We start from the raw sequence: 23301 nt of genomic DNA on the forward strand, positions 1-23301 counted from the left end.
ATTTTCAATTATTTTCTTATTTATTAAAACATTTTGTCTTTTCACTGAACTTTTTTAGCGAAATGATAAAACTAGTTAGCTTTATAAGCTCGTTTCGTCAACTCGTTTTATCCCTCAGATCCAGTGAAATGACGAAACGTGGCGGGTCTATTGGCCGATTTTGTGATTTCACTTAACAGAGTCAGGGATTTAGTCAAATGACTGAAATTTTCTAGAGAAATGATGAAATGGATTCGCCATTTTGACATCCTGCGTGATTCGATCATATCCCTTAGAGATTTTACCAAATCTCCGTTTTGGCCATTTCCCTGCGACATATACAAAATGTAATTTGACTAACATACAGAACATACAATGTGCACTGAGAGAAAATACAACCAGTTTTCATGTTCGTTCAACAAGTGTTTTGGTTAAAATAGCGCCTACGTGCTCTTTGGTTCAAACAACAAGCTACTTGTCATTTGAATCGGCAATATATTTGAATCAACAAGTCGATTTTATAAAAACAACCTGACACAATTATTGTTTTAAACATACGTTTGGCTGATTCAAACGGATTTAAACCGCAACAAGTCGAACTTGTTAAATTCACAATGCAAATTTCTCTCAGTGTGTGGTCTCATTCAAATATACCTATTGTACACGCAAAGGAAAACCGAAAGCTATCTGTTATTAAACTTATTAACTTCCTTTCCGCGATGTTGCTGGCCGTCACAATATTTACATTTTAATTTGATTGTGCTCGTCTGTACGCGTCGTGTTGACTCGGTGACCCAGTTCGAACCCCGCCCTAGCCTCTGATTAATGGGACTCCATTTAATTGCATTATTCCCGAACAGATAGAGTACTTCTTTGTTTTGTAATATTATAAATAAAATTACATACTGCATAAATTTAGTATGAATAAAGCATATTTTATATGTATTCTGTCTTATATAAACTGAGTTTATTTAGTTTTAATGTGGGCTACACTACTAATGAAACTATAATTAATTGCATATATGGTAGGTATCTGAGGCTACATAAACTATGTATACCTATGTACAGCCCTGCAGCTCGAAGGGAGTATTTTAAATCAACATAAATTACGAATTTCCTCTTCGCATGTGTATCGTACAACGTTAGTACATATGGCCCTCTGTAATTTCGCCCTGACAAGAAATGTAGGTATAATAGTTTGTAGGTACTAATAGTTTGCGAATTAGTGCGGAAATAACACTATACCATATGTACCTACCTAATATCTCTACTGAAAAACAAGTTTTCTACGAGGTGTACTTGTAAGTTAAAGCTACACATGTAAGGATGAATCAAGTCACTAGAAACTGACGTAATTAATTATTTGTTTCTTAATATATATAATACGTGAATTGTTATGATTCATTCAAAATCGTGTAAACATAGCTAGGTCTGCCTTTACCTTCTTTACGAACGGTCAAGTTCACAAACATCTTTAGGTACAAGCCAATATGCCAAGAATATAATATGTATACAGGGTGGTTTAACACCATGTTCCTTCTCGGGAATATAGCGTTATATAAGTGCAGCAGAGTAGATTAGTGAAGGTTGGAATGATAAATTAAACAAAAAATAAAATTAACAAATTTGCCAACTTTTGGCCCTGGTGGTAACCCTACATGCACATACCATATTGTTAGATTAAGGGATCGCAATCGGGAAATCTCGGACATTGTTTGCATTCTTTCCGAGCGTTGACATTAATACAGTGATGTATGAATGACGCATGTCAAATACTTAAATGAAATAATGGCAAAATCGGTGTCGGAAACAGATCCAAAATGGTACGGCATCAAATTAACACCAGTAAATGTTCTGTCATCTAACGATTGTTTACAAGTAAGGTCATTGACCCTGTCACCTGTTTAGGGTTTGCACCTAGTACATTTTTACAAAAATGTTTGAAAGGCTATAACTTGAAAATAGTTAAAGTAAATTGTATAGTTTCTAGGGTAAAAATGTTGTCCTAATGCTACACTATCTCCCATTTCCCGAAAGGATCGTCGTCCGATTCCACGCGGTATACCTACACGTGTCTAAGACAATGTCAAAGGCCATGTTAGGTACATTTTACATGTTGGTTTGTGTAGATATATATTTGTGAACTCGACTGTACACTTTATACAGCAAATATCCGATATCGGATAACTACTACTGAATTTTTACGAGGTTTTCACCTATCAGTAGAGTGATTCTTGAAGGTTTAGTTTTATAACTTGTGAAGGTATTGAGCCGGGAGGGAGCTAGTGTAAATGACCTAGATATTTTTTTTTATTAATATTATAGGACATTACACAGATTGACTGAGTCCCACGATAAGCCCAAGAAGGCTTGTGTTGGCGGTACTCGGACAACGATATAGGTAATATACAAATATTTATATACATAGAAAACATCCATGACTCAGGAACAAATATCTGTGCTCATCACACAAATAAATGCCCTTACCGGGATTCGAACCCGGGACCGCGGCTTAGCAGGCAGGGTCACTACGCGCTAGGCCAGACCGGTCGTCAAAAGATAAGAGACTAGATATTCTTACCTACATGCTTATATGTTCGGGTTATACCTATATATTCATCATGTGAAATGAAAGTTCCTGCTGTAGGTAAAAAGTTACATTGAAATTACTAGGTAGGTAAACCGCAGACATACCAGTGTGATAAATCCTATAGGTAGCACAAACATAGTTTATATTCTACCATTCACATACATAGTAATGGTTCATTTTAATATCTAGCTGTAGTCAATGGAACTATGACCAACTATGGATATTACAATTGAATAAAACAATCCTGTAGTTTATATTATAGGTACATACATACATGTTTATTTTATTTATAATAATACAAGGATTATTTTATGACACATCGATGTACAATTTTACCTTATAGTAAAGGAGACCTGCTGTATTATGCTTCCAATTTTATCACTTATTCACGTGGATATTAAGACATCTGTCACTCTCACACTGACATACGTGCCAAAGCGTGACGGATACTTTATCCACATAGATAAGTGATTACAAATAGTGCGATAAGGACGGCCTGATGTTTTAATCATTTATCGCGCGACCGTGCCTGCCTGCCTGGGGATACCTATCTCTCTTTACTATTAAATTGGATATACTTACCTGCTAAGTATTCCCAATTACCGACATGTATCAATCAATATGATCCAGGTGGATCAACGCAAGGTCATAACTAGTCATAAGACAAACACATTTTTTATTAAGTTCATTTATTGAACAAATTAAAAATAAATCTAAGCTGTCAATATTACAATACATACGTTATTATTAAACAATTTATGACGTTCCACGGCATAGGCTTTATGGTGGTCAGCGCTTATGACGCTTATCTCGAATTAATATTGAAAACGTTGTTCATTGCGTTATGAATAGCGTAAGCGCCAACCGGTAAAACGCTCTCATATGTATATTATACGTCGGACGTCACATTTGCTTACCTAATTCGTTAAAAACCTGTCAAATATCTCAAGTGGATGTTACAAAAACCTTAAATTCTTACTAATTGCCTGCAAAGCTGGCAAGTATACTCGACTAAGCACTTACGTTCGACCTCGCTGAAGGAAGCTCGTGACCTCGTTCCGAGCTTCATGTCCTTGGCACTTTAATGCGCTTTTAAAATACGTCGGTGTTAAAGTTCCGTAACACATGGGTGCTTGTATATATTTTCTATTTCTTTTTATTATTATGTAGTTGTAGCCTTTGAGTTGATTCAACTTAAGTCATGCGCGGATCCAGGGGGGGTCATGGCGGTCATGACCCCCCCCTGGAGCCTAAGTTGGCCATACAAATAGACCACGTGACCCCCCCCTGGGCACGAAGCTGGATCCGCGCTTGACTTAAGTATAGGCTTATTGATAGTTACTCTTATTATGCTCATAACCAGTTTTTGATTACAACTCCTTACGATTACTATTACGAGTGTTAGCTCCTATACTATTTTAAACGCAAGAGTTTTTTTCGGGCAATAAACGACCCAATGGGATTAAGAGCATATATTATATGTCTTTCCCATCACGGAACAATGGTATTCCGGACCTTTGGGAGGCGTGCGCGGGGCCGAAGCCAACACGTAGAGGCCCTTTCGACACTTTAATGAAATGTAAGGGGTACACCGAGCGGATGTTGCCCTTGCCCGTATCATGGGACACACGCAGCGCCAACACCCGCCAGGGTGTAAGGACTATTTGAGAGTTAATGGAATCTAAAATGAACTGGTCTATTTTGATGAAAGTGATGGGACTATGGATAAAAAACCGGACGCCTGCCTAATAAAACGGTATCCAATTTTATTTCTGGCAGATGACTCGTCCCCACAAGATGGGCCCCCACAAAAAGCGACATCCAAGATGGCTCAAGGGCAACACCGGTGTGAGAACTCAAGGGTGTCGAGAGGTGTACACCGCTTTCTGCCCAGTGGCTGTTAAGCCACTGTACCAACTCGCGTCTTATGCAAATTTTCACTTCCACCCCTGGGGCATGTAGCCCTAACGACTCCACTCTGGACGGCCAGCCAAGGCAAGCCAGAGGTAGAGTACTGTCCCACCCACCCGCCTTACGGGTAACTGAACTCCCCAGGAGCACTCGGGTACGTGGGGTCGCTGTTCCCCAACAGCTCGCCACAAGCTGCCCTGCGTTGCAGTTCCCAAAAATATATTCTTTTTAGTCATGATTTTCCTTTATTTGCCTAATAAGATTTTTTTTTCTGCTCTGTACTTCACAAGGGACTCCTCAAGGGAGGGGTTCTAAACTTCATTCCCGGAAATCAGTTCAAACATTTTATATTTATGGTAGACCTTTAAAGTAACAACAACCATTATTTAGTTCATCAGTACTTATAAGACAACACCTTAGGTGCACGAGAATCCTACGCAGACCGGACGCATAATTTTTCATTTCCCATAATCGGCCGCGGACGCCCTACTAACATGTTTGCATCGTACCCACGCTATTGACTTTGAAAGTTCCAGCGAATGGACATGATAATTATAAACTTTAATAAAAAATGTAAGGAGGTATAATGAAATAAAATGAAATGATATCTTTTATTTCAGACAGATGTCCATATTTACACAAAATATTAGTAAAACAATAACACAATAAAAATAAAATTAAAGAACAATAAAATAAAACATCTTACGCTAGAGTTAATACTTAATACTTAAATGGGGAATTTGTGGGTAATTCTAATATTAATCTACTCAGATTAGAACTGATAATTTAATGGAACGAACTGACGTGATGTATCCAGGGTGCGTAGAACAGTTACCTAGTATTATTATATCATCTTGAATGTATCTAGGACCTAACTAAGAATTTTTCTGTGTATTTGCAAATGTGTGCTTTAATTTCAAGGACGAAATCTCTATAAGAAAAACATATAAACATACTTAATTGTTTCATATATTTCACTACCATGCATCACTTCTTTAAAACTTATCAAACTTGTTTTAGATGTTGTGTTGTGTTGTCTTAGAAATAAAACAAGCTGTAGGCATGGCGGGTATTACTGAAAAAACATTGGTTGTCTTACGCCTACGCTCCCTAACGCTTCATTTAAGGTTTAAGCATGTGCATTTGTGTAACAAATGGACAAATTAAACCTTCCCGAAATCGTAGACAAATGTATCTTGATTTCAAATAAATTGGTGGCATGATAAGAGGCCATTCGTTAAAAAGCATTCTAAATGCCGTGGGAATACGATAGCTTTTAATGGGTGTTCTTCAATTGTTTTATTTTTAAATTTGGAAGATAGCTGGCTGTGGCGTGTTAATTATGTAATAAGTTGACACCGTGCTTCTTGGACAGTTTTTTTTTTCTATTAAATTATAGGTGTCTCTGGTTCTATAATCTTGTATAAGTGCCTTATTATACGCCAATGTACGATAGCTGCACGCTTTCAGTGACTAGCAGGCCAAGGGGAATCTTTTACTCACAGCATTATGATATGCATAATGCTGTGAGTAAAGCATAAAATATATAAACTATAATAATAAAGCGAACCATTCATTTTATTATTATTGTCCATTTATTTTCAAACATGTGACATTTGTATAAAACATGAATGTTATTTACACATAAATTCAAGCCTATATTCCCTAAACGGGGTAAGCAGAGCACATATATGAAACTACTCAATATTCAGTGCTACGGCAATAATTAATGACATAATTATAATAGGTACTTAATTAATGACCTATTATAATGTACTCGTAAGTTATCGATGAATTAAATATCAGAAGGAAATCACTAATGTCACTAAGTTCGTGCCAGAAAAATATCTAGGTATAATTATGACATATCATTCAAATACCGTGAAGTTGGCTTGTTTTACAGCTGTGGCGCGATAACTAAATGGCTAATCATTTCTGAATACCTAGATATCGTTCTGATTTCAATTTAAGTTTTAATTGGTTTGTAGGCCTGAAGAAAGCGAAGGTCATGTTTACCATGATATAACCACGTGCTATATTTTTAAACGAAAATAAATAAATATTATAGGACATTTTTTTAAACATATTGACTGAGCCCCACGGTAAGCTCAAGAAGGCTTGTATTGTGGGTACTCAGACAACGATATATATAATAGGGTGTTTCATTTTTCCAAAATTTTGATTTATCTTTGACTTCGCTTTTCTTCTTGTTTCTACACCTATACAGAGCCCATATACCAAAAATCAGGGAAATCGGACAATATTTAGAGGTCGCACACTATGGCAACTTTTGTCTGAAGAAGTTAGTATGGGCGCAGGAAAGGCTAGAAATAAAACTTATGTAACTTTTTGTAGTAGGTGGTTTAAAAGTGATTTTAATGAAAAGTTTTTATATTGAAGCAAGTTCTTTAAAAAAAATACTAGTTGACGTGGCATTTAGTTTCTAGGCAAGGTTCCTTATGGTATTTTTTTGGACGCTCGACTTCATTCTAAAGAACAAGTTTTTTTGTTTTTTTGTCCTGTTTTTGGCATGAAGCAGTGGTCTCTCGGCCCTCTCGGGGCACTGATAACAGGATAGGTGGATGATATCAAGCGGCACATTGGCTATCACCAGGTCCGCCATGGACCGGCTCGGCAAAATATGGAGAATCTTCATCACAAATGCCACTAAAATGCGACTTGTCAGGGTATTAGTATCTCACAATTTTCCCATATTTCTTTACGGTGCTGAGACGTGGACTTCAAGGGAAAAGAAGATAGATTTCCTAGAAATGTGGTGCTGCAGAAGAAAGCTAAGAGTATCCTGGACAAGGTTCAGATGCGATGGACCAGCCAAGTCAAGGCTGCACTTAGTGGCCCACTCTACGAATGCGTAAGGAATGTCGATGCATTGTTAAGCTTGCTACCACCCCTGATGTGACGACCACGACCACTCTGCCAAGAATGTGACGACAAAGAAGAAAACAAGATCGTTCTTTGACTTAAGTATATTGAACGGGATATAGACCCTACTTACCTTTTTGATTTTTGTCTTCGAACTATTTAATGTCCAGGATGTTAGCGATTATTGTACCCCTAACACCAGACTTGGTCGATAGTCTAACAATAGTCTATCATACTGCAAAGAAGAGTAAGTATACCTATATATTTAATAATAAAAATTATCGCTCCAGTCAAAGATGAAGAGCAAAACGGTTCTCGCTGAAAGTCGTCGAACATCACAGAAAATGCGTTACTACTTGCGAACAAAAGATAAGGTTGCGGCTTACACATGTAAGCTAAATGATGATGATGACTTATTTTATCAAGAATGGATGTTACAACTGTTGTATTTTAAGTTTAATAAAATTACTTTAACTTTCAAATAAGTTACAACTACTCTATTGTTTTATTTGAAAATAAAATTGAGTAACATTACTTTTTAGCGACTTTTTTTCAAACTGTTCATCCAGTGCGACCTCTAAACAACGTCCAAATCACTTGAAATTTGGTATATAGGCGTTTTAGATAAGCTAGAACCGAAAGCCGAGCGAAGTCAGAAAAAATATCACAATTTTATTTTTCCCATACAAATATGAAACACCCTAATATATAATATACAAATACATATACCTATATATACATAGAAAACATACATGACTCAGGAACAAATACCTGTGCTCATCACACAAATAAAAGCCCTTACGGGGATTCGAAGCAGGCAGGGTCACTACCCGCTAGACCAGACCGGTCGTCAAAAACTAAAAAGCTTTGAAATAGTACATTACGATACAATTGCGTAAAAAAGGAAGTTCGAAACGAGTGGCGATAAATTAAAACACGACAGAAGGGAGTGTTTTAAATCGACACGAGTTACGAATTTACTTTTCGCACGTGTATCGTACGACGTTTTTCAGTACAGATGAACCTCCGAAGTTTCGACCTGGCATATAATGAACCACTTCTCGCACTAGTGCGTAAAAAAAACACCATCTGTACTGAAAATCAATGTTTTAACAAAATATAATATAACAAAATATAAGAGATCCCTTATAGGGATAAGTTCGCCTTTGTACACCATAACTATACTGTATTTCTATGTCCTAACTTGTCTTATGTACAATAAAGTGTTTACATACATACATACATACATATAAATCATCAGTATCATCACCGAGGGGGCCTATAAATGACGCATTCTTACGAAACTTTCCCCTCTTTCCTTTGTTTCTTTGTTAACGACGCACGTAACTCGACCTGCAGGCCTAGCCGAATTGACAATCGTCGACGCTAGACGACGATCTAACGCAGCCTGGCTCTATCGTGCCAAGTACGGAAGAGCGATAGAGATAGCTAAGATATTATCGTAAGCGTTTGTGCATTTGGGTACGTACCCTGAAAACGCGTATAGAAAACCCGAGGGGCTACCGCGAACTACGTTCGACGTGTTGCCTCCCTATTCACACTTACGTACGACTTTCAGTACAAGGGCAATAAAGCGACAGTACGCCAAACGTGGTTCGCGGTAGGCCCCCTTTAACGTGGCTTTGAGAGGGTCTATAGTGAAACAAGAAAATCGATAATTCGTTATTTGTATAGGTACATTTATCTACATAAGTACCTATAAGTTAAGTACCTTTGATGATTAAGGCCCAAGCGGCCGTATACCGGGCAGGGACGACGAGTTCTTTACGCTCGATATGATAGCTTACCTATTTGATCAAAGAAGATTCTAAAGTATAAAATATTATACGTAATGTATGTAATGAGTAAGGTATCTTCATTTGTAACATCTTATGTACCATATATTCTTGTGAATAAATGAAATCTATCTATCTACGTTTTCCCTACATTGTTGCGTTGTAGTTTTGATGGTGTAATTTCTAGTCCCACTACAATGTAATGTATGTAACGGGGTTTACTATCTGTACGCCGGTTTACGACCTCAACTTTGTGTTCAATCCAGGGAGTGCATTTTCTATTTTCATTCATATCATTTACGTATAAACCTCGGACACTGGCGATCAAATATATGAAAGAGGCGCGTTCCTAGCACACAGTCTAAGCTCGTGTAGGTGAACGCGTACTATGCTTGTATGAGTGAAATATGACAGGTCGACTGCTCGCGTTTTTGAGAGGCGGTAACTGTGAGGTAACCGAGAGGGGGTGGGCGGCACTTTCAGCGGGGAGCGGGAGTGGCAATACTGTACGATAGTAGGTACTCTTTATTATACTGTGATGAAGATGAAGTCGCGTTTATGAGTTGGTATACAATATACTTCTTAGTTTATTAAAATATAAAATTTATATTTTATACTATACATGATATGTTAAACAAAGTCCATGACCTATAAAACGATGAGAATGATTTAATTGGAAGTTTTAAAACTACCTATGTATATACCTATTCATAATAACTCTGCTGTCGTAATAGGCAGGTAACTAATTATTTTACTTAGTATGGGAACATGTAGGCAAGTAAATACCTATTTGTTTCCATGTGATTTCATGACATAAAAAACCGGCCAAGAGCGTGTCGGGCCACGCTCAGTGTAGGGTTCCGTAGTTTCCCGTATTTTTTTCAAAAACTGTTCAATCTATCAAGTTCAAAATAATTTTCCTAGAAAGTCTTTATAAAGTTCTACTTTTGTGGTTTTTTTCATATTTTTAAACTTATGGTTCAAAAGTTAGAGGACCCCCCCGGCCGCAATATTTTTAACTTTTGGAGCGATTATTTCCGAAAATATTAATAATTTCAAAAAATGATTTCTTCATTCTTTCGAAAATATTAACAATATCAAAAAATGATTTCTTGATTCATCATTCATTAGGCCCCTCCTAATAAAACATTTTTTCCACTTTTTATTTTTGCAGTTTATCGGCGTAATTGGTATACATATTGGCACCAAATTTCAGCTTTCTTGTGCTATAACGGTCACTGAGATTATCCGCGGACGGACGGACGGACATACATGGCGAAACTATAAGGGTTCCTAGTTGACTACGGAACCCTAAAAGTGGCATCTTAGTGTCGTTTCGTTTTCTCAAACTTAAATTTGAAAGACAACACTACCATATTGCCATTTTTTAGTTTCTATGCTCTTTTTTTTTGTTTGCTGAATTGTTCTGTAGGTATTTACTCTCCAAACAACTAATAGTCGCTACTCAATGATAATATACCTATACGTTTCATTATTGCGTAAAACGTTTGCAAGCGTCCTAGAGGCAACAAGTTTTTGCAACCGAAAGTTAAACAAGGTTTCATATAAAGTTCAATTCAATTTCGGTGAGTTCATTATTTGATCGAACAGGTTCGCATGTAGTTTTTGATGCAATCGATACCGGGTACTTATTGTAGGTATGTTCATACGATATTAAATTTTATACCTACATCGCATTTTTTTTATCTGTTTGACTCGATAGATCAAGTGAGACCATAAAGTGTACCTTATATTTAAAATTGTAACTGCTTTTACCTTATACCATTTACCTACATCTGCCACTTTTCCGAGTCAAATTATTCTGAGTGAAAGTAAATTTCCCTGGACGATGATAATATGTATATTTAAGTAGGTAATTACTTAGTCATCATCCTACTTGCGTTATCCTGGGGTCCGCTGTGATAATTAATCCCAAGATTGCCTTATTGGAATTAGTCCGGTTTCCTCACGATGTTTTCCTTCACTTCACCTTCAACTTATTTAGTACTTAGAAATATTAATTAGAATTATAAGCATGTAGGTAGATAACTATTTATTATTTTTTGGGCTATTTGTTTTATATTACATAATTATTACCCAAACGTTAGTACGTAGGTAGGATATGGATTAAGATAACAGATATTGACTAGTTTGTATTTATACCTACTATAAATATAGGTATAACAGCAACATATAAGAAAAATATTAAATACTAGCTTTTGCCCGCGGCTTCGCTCGCGTTAGAAAGAGACAAAATGTAGCCCATGTCACTCTCCATCCCTTCAACTATCTCCACTTAAAAAATCACGTCATTTCGTCGCTCCGTTTTTCCGTGAAAGACGGACAAACAAACAGACACACACACTTTCTGATTTATAATATTAGTATGGATTTAGTATGTAGGTTAGAAGCGGGTATTTACACATTTAAAAATAAAAGATATCAGGAAAATTCGTCGGTGTCCATGTTAAAATTAAAATTATAATTTGCACTTTGCATCCTCGTGTGTTGCGGTTTTCGACGGAAAACATACCTATTATGAAGATTCCAAATGCATAACAATTACTTACCTAAAGCATAAATTTGTGCGACACATTATCCTCCGTCGCGCGCAGAATAAGCAATCCGCCTCAACTAGGTTACTGTTCTTTATTGTGTTTACGTGTCTTTGATATGAGATATACAGATATGCAGCAGGTCAAGGCGCCAGACAGCTTTCAACGCACCTATATATGGAAACATTAGCTCCCGTTTCGCTAAGGATTTTTCGGTCACGACTTTAAACCTAATTTCCACATAATGGCTAGGGCTTAATCTATGCGTGTCCTCGCACCCGGATTACACGCGACAATGAGCAAGGCGGAAGAGCCAGCGCATCATAAAAACGCGCTTAATTTCAATTTTATGGCGCACATTCAATTGTGGCCTGTAAAAAAGCGTTTTATTGGAGTCGCATCCTGGCCCCGAGGCCGCGATGCCCAGATAGCCCTAATTAAAACCCGGCGCGTACTCTTGCGAAAGAACTTGCGAAACGGACACTGTCCTCTGTTTTACCGAATTGTGAACATTTGTTTTTTTATGGCCGGAGCAGCGGCATTTCATTATAATCAATAAAATTACACTTTATTATTATATTACCAACTCCGAACTTTTTAATTTGACTTTAGGAGTAATAGTTATTTGTTATACAAGGGGGCAAAGTTGTATTTTAACGCCGAGTGTGCAATTGAAAAACGAGCAAGTGAAAGGATTCTATAGTTGAACCACGAGCGAAGCGAGTGGTTCGTGAATAGAATCCTGAACTTGCGAGTTTTTTAACACACGAGAAGTAAAATACATTTGCACCCGAGTGTAACACAAAACTTTTCCCCTCACTATAGCGAGGAAACTACAACGCAAAAAATGCGTTTATCACTGCTTCCAGTAGTTCCACAGGTGGTAAATCATCTTTATTACTAGATTTACCTACTTTTATAAAGTTTAAAGCAGTTAATTTGACTTTATTCAAGGTCAAATTACTTTACCCACTAGTGGATAAAATGCATTTTTACCCGCTGGTATTAAAGGACAAAACACGTGTTTCCGAGCTAGTGAAGGGAAAAATTAATTAACTGTCCTTTAATGATGGCTGTAATTTTCTGATTAATCACAACTAATCTAGTTAGAATAGAATGCTAATTTGAATCATTTAGGAATTTGTGACTTTTCAGTATTACCAAGTAATATATAATTTAACATTACCTATTTGACTTTGAAATCCATACTAATATTGTAAATGGGAAAGTGTCTGTGTCTGTTTGTTTGTCCGTCCTTCACGGCAAAACGAAGCGACGACTTGACGTGATTTTAAGTGGAGATAATTGAAGGGGGTACTTTTTGTCTCTTTCTATAAAGCGAGCGAAAACGCGGGAAAAAGCTAGTATTAAATAATTATTAGCCTTCTACGTCCAGATTTATTTGTCTCATGAATAGGTCCCTATTTTATTAGGCAACTTGCTACTTATTTTACCTTCCTCATTATTTTCCTTTTCTCAACTCGTTTATAATGTTTGTATACCTATTGAACTGGTGATTAACGCAAATATTTCTTTCATTCCAGATAGAACCGCGTGCAAAGAAGACTTAAAGTGCCATTCAACCAGTTTACCACACAGTGATATTTAGCCTTAGACTAGCTTTAGTGATATTAGAGTGTTAATCTAGTTTTACGAACGTTACCAAAAATCAGCGAAACTGGCTCCTTACAAGGATATAATGAATCAGACGAGCATGAGCGTGCCGACGATAAAGTGCGAGGACGTGGCGTCGCCGATAGGGGGCGCTGGGGCGGACGACCCGGGCGGCGCGTACCTGAGCGTCAACCTGAACTTGAACGCGTCGGTCATCGGGCTGCTGAGCGCAGACCCTGCCAACACGACGCTGCGGACGCCGGAAATCGTGAACGACGTCATTACCATGACGAATCCGTTGGACCACTACAACTACGAGAAGACGTCAGGATTCAAGGTAATTTTATATGCTTAACGTTTTGTCCTCGGCTTGCAGACATGTATTATAGTCAGTAAGACCAAACAAACGTCAAAATTCATCGTTTACTTAGAATTAGATACAATAATTATAACTTATATAAACTTGCTTAGTCTGTGCAATCAAAATCGCTGCAAAGTTAGCTTGGCCATACTTTAGGTTTTTAACATCTAAAATAAAACACATTAATTCAATTTAAGCCATGTTGTGAATGTTAAGCAGGGATTACTGCTATAATTATTCAATTAGACCGTCTCAACAACGGATAATTACATTAATTGCAGTTCAATGTGTTTTGCCGGAAATCCATATAATACGTACCTAGATGTGGTGTGGTACCTACCCTAAGTTAATACAACCTGCCCATATAAAACATAATAAATATATACCATATGGTACTGTTGTGTAAAATTTAATTTAAAGAATAGTACTATTTAACGAATATCTAACAGATATGACAATGATATTGGAATCATAATAACCATTTTGAGCACGACGCCCACGAGAATGGCAGCTAAGGTTTCTAGTAGGTATAAGTGATATTAAACATTTTGATGTCAGTGCAGTGCACGATCAACTTGACTTGATAGTTTAATATACATATTACGATTTTCATACAGATAAGTAGGTAAGTATATTATAATCTGGCAACGAAACAACTGTGACTCAGCACAGCACCCATTCTCTATTATTAGCCCTTACATTGTGTTTAGCTATCAACATGCAAAGAGGATCTAGTGCCTAGGCTTACCTAGCGCATGCAGATGGACTGTTTATATGCAAAATAAGTGTTACAAGTATCTTGAACCTCTGCCAAGTAACGATCACATAACGTGACAAATTTCATGACGAAAAGGTCCTAAATGACAGCAGTTTCTGATGGAAATAAATCATATTTCTAAAATGAAAATGGTCACGTGAGAACCAAGCAACCCTATAAAAGCATTGGATAACAGCTAAAGATGCCAACACGCTATGAGTTCATACACCTTTTTGCTACATTCCGTAGTTTAGTTTCACAAAGTCGCATCTTCATTGCAGTTGCAACAACATACGTCATTTATGCAGCTGATTGTATAGCAGACTCGATGGCGCCTGCATATCAGTTTATCTATATTTAGTTGTACATAGTATAAATACACATTATTTGTACAGATTATCTCACGTTGAAGAGTTGTGAATGAGTATAATTGTATAGGACGGGACGTATTCAGAGCGTGAAAGGACAAAGGGGACATATTATTTAATGTCATTTTGGGTGCATTTGGAGCCGTCACATGTTATCTGATGGATTTTATAATGATGACGACCGGTCTGGCCTAGCGCGTAGTAACCCTGCCTGCTAAGCCGCGGTCCTGGGTTCGAATCCCGGTAAGGGCATTTATTTGTGTGATGAGCACAGATATTTGTACCTGAGTCATGGATGTTTTCTATGTATATAAGTATTCATTGTATATTTTATAATTATGTCGTTGTCTGAGTACTTGCAGCACAAGCCTTCTTGAGCTTACCGTGGGGCTCAATCAATTTGTGTAAGAATGTCCTATAATATTTATTTATTTATTTATTTATAATACCAGAAGGGTCCACTTAAATACTATTTCGGAATTATAGTTGCGGTTGAAATATCTATGTCAGATTAGGTACCTACAGTGACCTGCAAAATTGCATGCAGAAATTATGAATGAATGAATTAATTGATAAATTCGCCATGCACTTTTCCAGCTCACTGTACATTAGTTTACAACAAACAAACAATACATTTATTTTCCAAATCTACATTACAGTAATAATAGAAAAATAAACTATAGAAATATACAAGAGCTTCTTAGAACAAACAGTAGCCCTCACACTAGGTGCCTAGCCTGTATCGTGAGGACAGCAGTTCTCGAAAAGTTTGTGCAAAAATTAAGGAAAAAGTTAAATTTGTTTTTATTAATTCCTATTTTGTTACCAAGATTTTGTTGATGAATTGAAATTTTATTAAGTTTTATTTCGTCATTAAGGTTCTCTAGTATCTATATTTTCTTAATTATAACAATTTACCTATATATATATTATATTACGAAAGTCGACTTATATTACTAAATGTTGGTAACAAAATAGGATCAATTAAAATTTGCTGACGTGGGTATGTACAAAGTTGCCGGGAACTGCTCATGACTGGAGCTTTGATCCTACGATTTACCAACTAGGTGCGGAGAATAAATAGGTACAGATCTGATAGTTATAATTATAAATGTTATAATGGACGAAGCCTGTCTCATTGTTTAGATTTATCTTGAAAGATAAATATTATTCTTCTTTTTTGTTTATGAAAAGTACAGTCAGTAAAAATGGTAATTGTTAACCAAAATATGAAATAATTCCTTTCACCCTAATTATCTAAGTACTTTTAAGATGATACAGGAGGGGTCAATTCTCCATACAAACGCTCTCGACTATTTCCTTCCTGGTTTTTGAAGATAGAGCAATGAATTTTTCAACACAGATTATTATTATTTTAATCTGTGTCGGACCACTTTGATTTTTTTGATATTTTTAGGGTTCCGTAGTCAACTAGGAACCCTTATAGTTTCGCCATGTCTGTCTGTCTGTCCGTCCGTCCGTCCGTCCGTCCGTCCGTCCGTCCGTCCGTCCGTCCGTCCGTCCGTCCGTCCGTCCGTCCGTCCGTCCGTCCGTCCGTCCGTCCGTCCGTCCGTCCGCGGATAATCTTAGTAACCGTAAGCACTAGAAAGCTGAAATTTGGTACCAATATGTATATCAATCACGCCAATAATACGCCAAAATACCCTAAAAAATGTTTTATTAGGGTACCCCCCCTACATGTAAAGTGGGGGCTGATATTTTTTTTCATTCCAACCCCAACGTGTGATATATTGTTGGATAGGTATTTAAAAATGAATAAGGGTTTACTAAGATCTTAAGAAGAATCTCTAGAAGAAGAATATTTTCGGAAATAATCGCTCCTAAAGGAAAAAAAAGTGCGTCCCCCCCCCTCTAACTTTTGAACCATATGTTTAAAAAATATGAAAAAAAATCATAAAAGTAGAACTTTATAAAGACTTTCTAGGAAAATTGTTTTGAACTTGATAGGTTCAGTAGTTTTTGAGAAAAATACGAAAAACTACGGAACCCTACACTGAGCGTGGCCCGACACGCTCTTGGCCGGTTTTATTTTTCAAGACGCTAGAGCCAATCAAAAATTTCCAAAAACGGCCTTTTTCGTTATGGTGCAAAAAAGGTGTGATACTCAAGATCGGTAACAATTAGCCAAAAAAACTAAACGGTCCGACACAGATTATTTCATTGTTGTTCAGATTCTCAAATTTCGTTACGATTGATTAAGTTTTGAAGGAGGAAACAGTCGAGAGCGGAACCCCAATTTTAAAGATTTTTTTGCAATATCTTTTAACCGAGTTGTTCTTAATGGACAACTTTTTTTCGATAAATCTAATTGATAACACTGGTATATTTAACTAAAAAAGAGCCCCCCTTTCCATTGTAGCATTTTCACTCCTGTAGCGTCTTAATTTCGAAATCATAAAAATAAATATAATAAATAATAAATAAAAAAGCCTTATATTTCTTACAACTTATAAAACGATAAAATACAATTTAAACTTATTTCTACATAATCTAATCTAATACATAAAATACATTTTACATACTAATATTTTTAACTATTGGGGTTTGTAAGAACCCCTCGCTACTCGAAGGTGAAGGCCTCCTCTAGCGATCTCCAAGCGTCTCGACTATTGTTTGCTTTATTAAAAATAAATATACACGACTGTAAAAACATAATTAGGTAACTAACTATAAAGTTCCACATATCTATATTATTTTTTGATGGATCTATTTAATTCAAGGTGAAAATTACATTAAGCGGGAGTTAAATTTCACAATGATAATTTTATAATAATTTGATTTAAAATTATAATATTTATTGTAAGATATAAAAACCTGGATTGTAAATTAAAATGCTCTGGTAGAGAATTGCACTTATATCACTTTCTGAGCACTTTTTAGAACAACAGCTACACAGTTAAAATTTAAAAGCTTATTTTTATACGTTGAGGCTTCGAAGCCTACTTATTCAAGAAGCCAGGCAAATTATCCTATCGTGTTTGGTCACGCTACACAGGAAGTCGTTCCATTAGCCTGGACATTGTGACACGCGGGCAGAAAGGCCGAAATATGACACCATTGTCGAACTATCCCATCAATTCTTGTAAAGAAAGCCGGAGTTTCTAGAAGGCGTGCTTTAGACGGAAATAGTTTAATTTGTTATGGCGCGATGTAGATACACCGCCGGTTAACATTGTGGTTAACTTATTATTTATTTAATTAGGTAACTGACCAGGTGTATTATTACTTGCTAACGCCGCGGAACCGACCAGGCTGCGTAGCCGAATATCACAAAAGCTCACGAAACGAAACGCTCGCAGATATCTATTTCTATATCGCTCTTGCGTATTGGCGCGACGAGCCAGACTACCCTTCGCGGCGTTTTGTTTTCGTTTCGCGTCGTAGAAATGCCATTCGGCTATGGCACCTGGCCCTGTAGCCAAGACTACGATTGTTGACGCTCTGTGTCTCTATCCTATCTGTAGCTATTCCGTGTTGGTGCGACATAGTCAGTTGCACATCATTCGCAACCGAGAGTCAACGGTTGTACTCTACGCTAGGTTAGGATACACGTAATCATTGACGCGATATGGCATTGGAAAAGCAATTGACTGACAGTCTAGCTATTATCTCCTAAAATACGCTGAGAGAGCGTCAACGATTTTACTCTTAGCTAAAAACCCTGTTCTAAGTTATTATCCTTAAAAATCCCAGCTGCAATCACAACCAAATAGAAGAACGTTTTATAAACAGTATATTATGTTTCAGAGCGCGAGCGGCAATGATTCCAACTCCTCCATGTCCAACGGTTCGTCAGCGACATCACCAGCCTCCGGCACTCCACCCAGCATACAAAAGGTACCCTATCTATAAGTTACACTTAGGGCCACTTGCACCAACGAAAATGGAGGGTTAACCCGAGGATTAACCCACCATTTTGTATGGAATTTGACATTTTCATTAAACATGGCTAAGAACACTCCCGACTAACTCAGCTTTCAGACAATAAAAACTAAATCTAAATCGGTTCATCCGTTCGGGGTTTTTTTTTTATCTGTTTTTTAATTTATATGGAGCCTTGGTCCATGGGACTATGCCGGCTCCGTTAGGCCACTTCATATTATTAACAATAACTATACAAACTCATTATAAAAAACAGGTCAAAACAAAAGTAGTTCGGGAGTTACGATGCCACAGACAGACACACACACAGACAGACAGACAAACAGACAGACAGATAGACGGACAGACGGACAGACGGACAGACAGACAGACAGACACGTCAAACTTATAACACCCCTTCGTTTTTGCGTCGGGGGTTAAAAAATAGGTACCTACCCATATATTTACGAGAAACCGCATCAATATTTATTACCAAGCAAAGAACATTACAATCAATATAAATTGTTGAAATGATTAAAAATACCTTAGTTTACGATGCGCGCAATGTTCGCTAATTGCCATAGCTTCGCACAAGGCTACCTTGTTCGCACGTTTGATCTTCTTCGCCGGCCGCCGGCTATCGTGGGATATGCATAATTAGTAATAGTAGTTAATGATAATATGTTCGTTCACGTATCTTATCTTATACCTTTAAACGAGCAATTCTTGTGTATTTATTTATTTATTTATATATATATACCGACGATCTCGGAAACCGCTCTAACGATTTCGCTGAAATTTCTTATGTGGGGGTTTTCGGGGGTGAAAAACCGATCTAGCGTAGGCTTAGATCCCGGAAAACGCGAATTTTCCAGTTTTTATGCGTTTTTCTTTCGCGTTAGTAAACGTAAAATATGGTCGTTAATTTCGCCGACCGCGTGTCGGCTCCGTGTAGCTCAGTCGTACGAGGTCGGTCTAATGTTCGCAGACAGATCGCGGGTGACAGGGTTTCGAATCCCGGCCAGAAATGAAGTTTCTTTTTTTGTATTCATAAGTTTTTTTTATCTAAAGACGTGATATAATAAAATAGAACCGAGCGAAGCTCGGTCGCCCAGATATTGAAGTTTAAATAAGCAAATCATAGAGATTAGAGAGAAGCGCTGGTAGCCTAGCGGTAAGTACATGCGAATTTCGTTCCGGAGGTCGCAAGTTCGAACCCCGGTTCGCACCAGTGAGTTTTTCGGAATTTATGTGCGAAATGTCATTTTATATTTGCCAGTCGCTTTTCGGTGAAGGAAAACATCGTGAGGAAACCGGACTAATTCCAATAAGGTCTAATAGTTACCCTTAGCTCAGAAAACTATTGCCTACGCCAAATCTTGGGATTAGTTGTCAAAGGATAACACGGAGGATGATGAGAGACTAGAGAGCTACTGGGTCGCGGAATATCGGGGAATAATGGAATGTAAGTATAAAATAACGGGCTCTGTGAATACATCAGATTTCTAGGCTCCTGAGCTCGAATTTGGAGCCTGCCAGTTTCATGTGTTCAGTACTAGCCGCTAATTGCCATAGCTTCGCACAAAACTATTCTGTTCGCACGTTTGATCTTCGTCCGCCGGCTATCGCGGGATGATTATACACCGTGTTTTTTTTGTTTTCCGTTAAATTCGACATGTCGTTGGGTTCGTTATCAGCCACCACCACTTTTAGTTAAATTCGAAAAAAAATTTTTTTCATCGTGTTGATACATAATAAATGAATTAATTAGTGTGAGAGACCCTTAAGAATAATATTCAAGTTAGTGTCAAGTGATTGACGGCACATGTCAAAACAAATAACATTGGGAAGTGGTAAAGGCTGTCATACACGTGTTCAGTCATTATTTTTATTTTTTTAATAGATAACTCGATAACCGGTAGAGTTAAGACGCTAGTTTCTTAGAGAAATTAATTGTATTTGATCTAAAGAACCATCCCTTAAAGTTAACCGAATTCAATAAAAACAGGGTGTATGCGTGCAGGGTGTGTAGGGTGTTAATGAGTAATTCCCATTTGAAGTTTGGATAAACAAATCATAAGACTTGAAAGTTAATGGTTCAGTATCGTCCCATAACAGTAGGTCAGATAGTTATGAAGTTGAGCTTTGATACCCAAACCCATGTCATGACCCAACACAATTTATCATGTGCACACCGTAACCGTAAGAGTTAAGACGCTACTTCCTTAGAGAAATTAATTGTATTTAGTCTAAAAAACCATCCCTTAAAGTTAACGGAATTTTATAAAAACAGGGTGTATAATATGTAGGTAGGAGTTGTACCAATAGTTCACATTAAAAAATATAGGTAGACTTAGTATTCGGGCTTATCATAAGTAAGTACATGACGTGTTTGTTTTTTAAATACGGATAGTTTAACTTCACTCTTGTAGGTACAGATACAATCATTAAAGATCTTCCATTTAAGTTAAATGTCGTGAGTTGAATACCTTTTAACACAAACCTAGACAATGAGCGGACGTTTAAAATACGAGAAAAATAAACATTTCTGCACACAATGGTCATACAGTTATTACCATTGTAAAGTAATTGACATATTAAGATTATTATGGTTTTTCAATCAGAACCTTGAATTCATCCTATCAAGGCAGTTCATGAATCATACATTACGATAAAAAAATATCTCTTCATCCAATAGATAATGGCATTGATTGATAGAGAATCTCACGCATAAAAACAGTTTAAACGTGTTCAATAAGCATTAGAATGGAACATCTAGGGTTGTGGGATGTGTATACTGTGTATCCTGAAAATAATCTGGAAATCCTGCACTAATCTCTGCATGTGTGGTTTACTTTATATAGATATGATGATGATCTCCGTGCGTAGGTGGAGTGGAGGTTACAAAGTGTAGGTACATACATATCTACTCCAATTGTTTAGTTCATCGTTGTTTGAGATGCTACAGACATAGAGGTTATTATAATTTTGAAATGAAATTTACTAACTTCTGTAGTGGTAACCCTAGTCCCAAGTATTAGCTATAAGCTATCACATCATTGAAAATAAGCTTTAATTTAAAAGACTTAAGTACTATGGCTATTACAAGACAAGCTAGTAGACCGGCCCTCCTAGCCAACGTTAAAACCTCATTATAGAGTTCCATAAGCGTAGCGTATCACAACTAGGTCTGCCTATAGCTCTGCTGTAACGGCGCGACAGAGCCAGACTGCGTTTAGATCGTCCCGTAGCGTCAACGATTGTCACTTCTAGGCAGGCTGGCTGTCAGTATCTATCGCGCCAATACGGAATAGCAATAGAAAGCTACGACACCGGTATTACCGTAACCGATTGTGACGTTGGCTAGGTGCCCAGCAAAGTTTAATGACAATGTTATTTGCATACTCAACGTCCGGGTCTCTGTCCTTCCATTGTTGGTCGGATAATAATCAGCCATTTTCTTTTTGAGTTAGACACGCAATTGCTTAATCTTTTATCACGATTTTGCCTATTAATTGAGCTATACATAGATTGCATCATAAGTCTGAGTATAATTCTAGTTGGTGAGACATAAAAATAACTTGCTAATGTAAATATGAAATACTTATATTCATGCTTTACATCCAATTTGAATTAATAACATGATATGTAAATAAAAATCAACAAATAACATGAATTTACATTTGATTAAATTTAATTTAATTTGAATTCTTGGCGGTGAATATCATTACTATCATTAGATGTCGTAGAACTAAGCAGAAAGACACTACAGACACGGCCGAGGAAATGTATAGTTTAGCAGTTTGCGGTTACGAAAAAGAATAAGGTTACGGGTTCACTTTACATTTAACAGCTCTTATCTCTATTGAAATATTTGATAGGTAGTTTCATTTCATTTTTACGATCTGTCTACACACATAACACTTAATTTGCGCTTTTGTATTACAGACTTGCTCGGAACTAATAAAGGCTGGCCTGAAGCTGTCGATCGAGTCGAAACGCAAGATGTCTGGCAGCGACACAGACATGGGCATCAAGAGGATGAAGCGAGAAGACAGCGACGAAGACTATGACAGCAGTCACACGCACACGACTAAGAGCGAAGGGGTCAGTATTTCAAAACTATTACCTACTGTTAGCAGGCCTACGTCACTCGCTCGCGGTCACGCGTTAAGTACCTACACGCTAACCGTTCATTCGAATGAACAAGTGGCCGAGAGGCGCCACGCGCCCGCCTGCGCCTGCTACTATTCTTCTGAGTTTTACGTGGTAACTTATTAGTAAGGTAACGGACCCAATCATGGACAGTTTAAGAAAAATTTTCGGCTGTTTTTTTTTTTTTATCTAGCCTATAATGGTGTCCCACTGCTGGGCAAAGGCCTCTCCTCTTAACCTCCATGACTCCCGGTTTAGTGCCTAGTTTGTTTGAGGATTTTTCTCCCGCGGACGCTCCTTATCCTGCGAGCTAGCTGAGAACTGTTAAGGGTGCCTTTCCACCAGAGATGTGTTATGGATGCGTCTGATATCCACAATCAGCTTAGTCGAACCCGTTCCCACTAGCGCTACGCTTTGTGAACAGTGAACATGATTGGTGGATATCAAACA

At 37.3% G+C, this 23301-nt stretch overlaps 1 protein-coding gene across 2 annotated transcripts in view; it reads left to right on the forward strand.

The window, feature by feature from the left end:
- The window catches only part of LOC125235653 (activating transcription factor 3), a 94457-nt gene that overhangs the window by 63142 nt on the left and 8014 nt on the right, over positions 1–23301 (forward strand). Inside the window, exons 2-4 of one of the 2 annotated variants that reach the window (XM_048142260.1) lie at positions 13259–13665; positions 18583–18672; positions 22645–22803. In XM_048142260.1, the coding sequence (XP_047998217.1) occupies positions 13414–13665; positions 18583–18672; positions 22645–22803 (501 nt within the window). In that variant the 5' untranslated portion in view covers positions 13259–13413. The remainder of the gene's footprint in view (positions 1–13258; positions 13666–18582; positions 18673–22644; positions 22804–23301) is intronic. The other variant, XM_048142261.1, reaches the window with a different exon arrangement.

This window comes from Leguminivora glycinivorella, chromosome 17, assembly GCF_023078275.1.
Source record: "Leguminivora glycinivorella isolate SPB_JAAS2020 chromosome 17, LegGlyc_1.1, whole genome shotgun sequence".
NCBI lineage: Eukaryota > Metazoa > Arthropoda > Insecta > Lepidoptera > Tortricidae > Leguminivora > Leguminivora glycinivorella.